This window comes from Eleginops maclovinus, chromosome 21, assembly GCF_036324505.1.
Source record: "Eleginops maclovinus isolate JMC-PN-2008 ecotype Puerto Natales chromosome 21, JC_Emac_rtc_rv5, whole genome shotgun sequence".
NCBI classification, from domain to species: Eukaryota; Metazoa; Chordata; class Actinopteri; order Perciformes; family Eleginopidae; genus Eleginops; species Eleginops maclovinus.
The window spans coordinates 7,809,466-7,815,939 of record NC_086369.1 but is presented as its reverse complement, the minus strand read 5'-3'; the positions used below and the strand labels follow the sequence as shown (position 1 = coordinate 7,815,939).

The following is a 6,474-nucleotide window of genomic DNA, read 5'->3' as shown; positions in this document are numbered from 1 at the left end:
ATAGATGTTTGTTTTAATAAAACTTCCATTAGACTGCTTTAAGCTCGAAAATGTACCAATACATAATTCCACCATATTTAGAACACTAATGTCATGTTTGATACTTGTTGTTGTGCAAGGGGTACATTTGAATATCAGATGAAAGGGAAGTACACAGTGAGGCCTTCAGGAGAGGAATGTGAAAACATATTTGAGTGGATACTTGAAACCTTTAAGAAATGAACAGACTGGTTGGTTTTAGTAATCAACATCTGGTTAATTTAACCCCCACCTTAGTAACTTGTAAGTTTAATGGACCTCGCTTTCCGTCGACACTCTTAAACAGTGTGCGAACTATACCACGGTGTCCGGGGGAGCCGGATTTTTTTTTTTTTTTTTTTTTTGAGGGGGGGGGGAATTCTGATCTGTGACATAGGCCTATTAAATAGAAAATCTGTTGCACACGGGGTGCCAAAGGTCTACATTTACATGAAACAGAAACAGATTTACCGAGCATGTATGGGCTACGCAAACTTCAATCAACTTGATAATAAATAATCCACGGACCACCAATGTAACGTTTGACTGTTTAATTAGCCTAAGTCAATTTAAAATAACTAAAAATACATAGGCTACATTTCACATGTCATGGGCTTTAGCCTATAGCCGAACACACGCGATAGGTGCGGCAGCGCAGCACCAACCATGAAGATATATTAATATTAACAATACAACAATACGCAACGATGCACATAGAGGGAGAGAGCAGACAGATGACAAGACGCTGCATGGTGGAAGAGATGCTGATGGTCCATGGAGCCACTTGAGAGAGAGAGAGAGAGAGAGAGAGAGAGAGAGAGAGAGAGAGAGAGAGAGAGATATTAGACGCTGCATGGTATTTTTGGCATTTTTTTCAACACAGCAAAATTCAGTTAAGCGGGTCTTACCTAACACAAAAGCGACCACAGCGGTCTGGGCTCAGTTGCTTTTGCTCTAGGTCCACTAGCCCATGATGTGGACAGACGATGACCTGACTTCAGCCAAGATGTAATGAAGGGCGTTGGATCGAATCTCTCCAGTGGAGGTCCATTAAGGTCCACGAAAAGTAGTGAGGAGGTGCTGGCTTCACGCAGTCTATTGCGAGTCTTACTGTCCGTGTCATTCATAGCTGAAAAGCCCCTCTCGCACTCCGATGAAGTGGGCAGGTAAGTTCTGCTTGCAATGGACAGTTTCTCCAGCGTTTTGCCTGGTGCAGGTGCAGCATCTTGTAACTTCCAGTCGCGAAGCTCCTGTACTGCTTCACTAGCAGATTCACCGAGTTCTTTCGCAAGGGCCCGTATTTCTTTTTCCCCATACATTATAAGTGCGTTGCGGTCCTGTGGCCAAAAGCGCTTGTTGAGGGGTTTGAGCATATTGACAAGATCTGACTCTGGCATTCGCTTCTTAAGATTGTCGATCACAGACTGATAGAACTGACCCCTTTTAATTTTGCCGCTGCACTCCACTAGCTCCACACCTTTGAACAGTCTTTGTGTTATGCGGTCCTCGGCCTTCTGTGCTGGTTTACCTCCACACTCTTTCAAAGCAGAAAGTACATCGATGCACTGCTGAATCTGACAATTCGCGCTCACTATGTCTCTTTGCTGCAACCTTAGTGACAGGGCCTGAAGCTCACGAAGCATGTCTTTCATGCAAGCCAGATCGGCTACAAATCCAGCGTTTGAGAGTTGTTTATGGAGCCCTAGGAATTTCTTCCTTTCCGTGTCATTACGAGATGGATCCTCACTTGCGATTTTGAAGTGTCTTGCTAAAGCAGGGTAGTTGTTCCAGACGGCCTTAACCGTTCTAAAACTGCTTGACACCCACCTGATGGTAAAAATCTGCCCGATTTTTAAAAGCTGCATATTCAACTCCGCTGCTGCCTCCTCCAGGAGTCTCGCATTCTTTGCGGACTGATTGTACAAACTGTACAACTTTGAAACAAAAATTTCGAAGTGGTTACATCCAGCAACAAGTTTAAGAGAGTCATGGACTGCCAATTCTAGCCGGTGACAAAGACAATGTATAGACTGGATTTTGGGGAAGTCCTGTTTTAGGCGAGCAATGACCCCACTGTTTTTGCCAGTGAGGACAGACGCGCCGTCAGTGGCTATGCTGATGAGATTGTTAGACAAAAACTCGTCATCAAAACCTGCAACACGTAGAGCCTCTCTCAGGCTGTTGTAGATGGACTCGGCGTCTGTGCCCTCGACTAACTCTTTGAGGCCTAAAAACACATTATCCACATCTCCCTTTCCTGTCACGTCACATCTCACATATACAATCATATATGCACGTCCGTGCACAGAGCTCTCATCAATAGTGATGCTTATTTTTGACTGGGCCTTTTTAACATTACATACAAACTTTTTCTGCATTTCGAGTGCAATGTGGCCAATAATCTCAGCACAGGATTTGTCGGATCTGTGTACAGCGCCTACCTTTGCCCCATTGATCTCTTGAAGCTGCATGACAGGTGGGAGTTTTTTAAATGCCATCCTTTCCTTTGCTATCATATACGCAGATCGGAAAGCATTGGACGTTTCCTCCAGCAACTTTCCGTTGATTGCGAGAATCTGGTTCGGCAGTATTGCTTGTTTTCTTGTTTCTGCCAGTTCAACTGCCCTGTTGTGCGCCACACTATCCCGATGCTTGTAGATTTTCTTACGCAAGTTGTTCTTAGTTTTACTGGATACGTCCCTGTTCATCCATTCTTCTGATAAGTGCACTCCACCTTTATCAGTACTGAGGAGAAGGCTTTTAGCATCCCTGCAGAGAGTACAGCCTATGGATCCATCCTTGGAGAATAGCCATGGGAGGCGTGTGATCCACTCACTCCACTGTTGGCTGGTCCAGCCATCCGGCAGCCGCCGGACCACCGCAGCAACTTCACCCCCCCGATCTCGAGCAGCAGGCAGGGAGGAAGAGGAAGCACAAGTGGGGTGGTCATCAGCAACATCATCATCTTCTTCCATATCTCCTTCGACCTCTACTATGGTAATTGTAGTCATCACGTTAGAAGCCTCTTCTCTTGGCTCATCTTCTTGTGTCTCTTCAGCACACAAGTTATCTTTAACTGTCAAGTTAGCACTAGCAACACTGACATTAGCTCCCTCCTCTCTCGGTACTGTTGTAACAGCAGTCACAAAGGATGTGCTTCCACCAGCTACATTCGTTTGGTCTTCTTTATCAAGTTGTTTGGCAGTCTTTTTAAAGAAATTGCCCAGTGTAAGTTGTTGTTTTTTTCTTTTCAACATACTGTCAGCAGTAGCAACAATACCTTGTAAACATGTAGTGCTACAGTAAATAAACGATCACGTGAGTGAATTGGTAGTGGGCGGAGCTGCAAACAGCGGCAAGCAGGCGACACTTTTTTCATGAATCATAAACTCTAAATTGATAGTTTTCACGTGACGTCAGAATGCACGTTGGAGTGCAAGAAAAGCTTTCCACAGCTGTCAGCCACTGGAATTAACGAACCGATTACCTTTCATTCAAAATCACTTAATATCTCTTTGCTTAACATTGTCTGAATAAGGTAGTACAATGCAAGACAGTTGTTGCTCGGTTGATTGTTCAAATCGGCTAAGAGACAAGTCCGGACGATGTTTTTATCGCATAGGCTACCAGCAGATAAAGAAAACTCAGACGATGCTCCTACCCCAGAAAAGCTTCCAAAGTCAAAACAACCCTCAAAGTATGTGTCTTTGCAGTGATCGTTTTATCAAATGGTAAGTTCACCTTATGTAATTAAAATACTTAAACCACCGTCACCGTGTTATGAATCGTGTAGTTTCATAGACTGGCTGAATATCGCAAATTGCGGGTGAGAGTTATCTAGCTCAGAGGATGCTATGCTTTCCCAGGATAACAGTAGGCTAACCTAGTTCAGCCTACACTTTACCAGTTAGCTGCTGAAGCTTGTTTTGAGACAGAGGGCTGATTTGTAAGAAAATAATTATTTGCAAATTCAACTATTCACGTGTATACTTTGAGGGCTGCCAAACTTTGATGGCATCTCCGAAGGCAGGGGTCACGTCTTATTGACTGTAACCACAACCTGGTTTTTTTTCTGCTGCTGATATGCCTAGTCCTGGCTTGTCTCCTCGCCGATTTGAACAACCAACCGAACAACAACTGTCTTGCATTGTATTACTCAGTCAGAACACATTAAGGTAGAGATATTCATTGATTTTGAATGAAAGGTAATCGGTGATCCTAGGTAAATTCCGGTGGTAGAACTAGACAGCTATCGAATGCCTTTCTTGCCCGCCAACTGGGCATTTTGACGTCATACAGCCTGACAACTATGAATAGAATTTTATTTCACTTATTTTACACCTTTGAAAAAAACATTACCCAAAATGGCATTTATTTGGTCATCATATCAATATTTTAGAGAGCTCCCCTAAAATTTCGCAAACCATGTTCCCAGGGGAGCTCATGTCACCACTAGGGGAGCTATAGCTCCCCCTGCTCCCCTCCAGTTCGCACCCTGCTCTTAAACCTGTGATTTGCTAAAGCTAACTGCTAACACAAATTAGTCCTTGAACCGCTAATGCTAAACACAAACAGCAATTGCTAAAGCTTCCAGCACATATACATATTTCAGCTGTAAATCTAACTCAAATGTGTCCCAGAACATGTTTAGCATGTTCTCAAGAGATACTACTGTATTTGGGACCCATAACAGTAAATCAGTCTCAGTTTTGAAGAGGGATCTTCCAATATGCATGAACGTTCAAATTTGGAATAAAAGAATTAAAAGTGCTTTGTAAAATTTCAAAGTTGAGGATTTTTTAATAACCCAAACCCGACAAATACTTCCTGACAGCTGTTTGGAGAGCTCCTTAGTCTTCATGGAGCTTATTTTTTATTTTACCAATGTAGTTGTGGGTGGGTCAATTTCATAAAATTCGGAAAACAACTGATATAATGTAGGTGTTTAAATGAAATAAAATAGGAAAAAAGCCAAGGGGGTTAATACTTCTCTAAGGCAGTGTATCTGAACCAAGCCAAGCCTGTAAAGAATAGCCCCCATCTGTTCCAGCCTAGTTCAAAGGCTGCAAAAAAAGATGGGGAGACAAGACAGGTTTTAAAAGGAAGAAATGGTCAGAGCACACGCTGCTAACAAGCTTCCATTCAGCACCTGTCACAGAAAGGAGAAGCACCCCTAGAATAGAGGAAGGATCACCACAAAACAGTCTATGACCCCTTGTAGACCACACGATATACAAATTCCCGAACTCTAATACAAGCTGTTGTTTTTCTTATAACTTGGCTGTGCAACTAAACAAACCTTTAATACAACCCAACCAATTGAACAAACATTATCTATACAAACTTGAAAGCTTTGTAATAGCTGGAGGACAACAAGCTCACATAAGAATGACCGCAAATTCTCAATTTGCCGAACAATAAAAATCTTGCTGATTCAGTGACTCCTTTCAATCAAATTCTGATGAAATGTTTGCCTCATTGATCTGATGTTTCCCAGAGGACACTTTTATTTCTGCTGAGCCAAGGAGTGCTCACGATAAGCAATTATTTTTAGTTTCAGATAAAATGCTGCTATTCATGTAGGCAGGACTACAGTTTACAGCTTCAAAAAGTGATCGGGATGGCACTGCACTGATTAATTCACCGATAGAACAGTGCAGTCGTTTATATTTTTAGAAAATTGATATCTATAAAAAAGTATTTATGGGTACAGACAAACCTGACAGCGGAGCAGGAATAAAAGCAGCTTTGCCTGAGTTAAGATTCCTTGTGTTTTACTTCTCTGTGGGCCCAAGGTTTGCAAAGGCACTAATGAGAAACACTTTTTAGAAATCTTTATCTTACACCCTGAGAGGGCCACTTTTCATTATCCACTACCACCACTTACTAGACTGCATTTGGTGAGTTTTCAATTACAAAGAAGTGTATTGATATATCCTATATTCAGTAAGTTAGCGGTCAATTTTTTTTACCACGGAGCCCTCCGTCAAATTGTTTTTCAAGAGCAAAGAAAACCAATAATCTCTTAGATTATTTGGGGTAATAAATAGATCCAATATCTGCATTTCTCAGTGTGTCTATAGCTATATGATGTAAAGTGAGATATTTTACAATCTCCGGCCCACAGGTGGTAATATTTCAGAATTAGTATTGTGAGTTCACTAAAAGTACAGTGCCGAAACAGAACTGACAGCACACTTTAAAAAATCCCCTGTTACGATCCACCCTCATCATTTTATGCAAGGATGCCTTCCTCAGATTGCGATGTTGCGTGTAGTGTATTCACCTTAAAAGCTTTGTGAGGTTCAAATCTTCAGACCAGCTGGGAAATCAGAGTGGGGGGTTACGATAAGAGAAGATATATGATAAGAAGTCACAGCTCAACATCAAACAGCTGCTGAGGTGCTAAAGATGTCAGCGAGAAGCTTATCTGTGTGATCTTAAATCCCCAAATAT

General features: G+C 42.2%; 1 protein-coding gene across 1 annotated transcript; it reads right to left on the bottom strand.

Moving 5' to 3' along the window:
• Nucleotides 1-926: 926 nt before the first annotated feature.
• Nucleotides 927-2,993, bottom strand: LOC134858137 (E3 SUMO-protein ligase KIAA1586-like). Its single transcript, XM_063874041.1, has one exon. It carries the CDS (start codon nucleotides 2,991-2,993, stop codon nucleotides 927-929), a length of 2,067 nt encoding a protein of 688 aa, XP_063730111.1.
• Nucleotides 2,994-6,474: the final 3,481 nt, after the last annotated feature.

Bases quoted from the DNA above. Each gene is read 5' to 3' on its own strand.
- LOC134858137 (XM_063874041.1), bottom strand. From the start codon at position 2,993: ATGGAAGAAGATGATGATGTTGCTGATGACCACCCCACTTGTGCTTCC.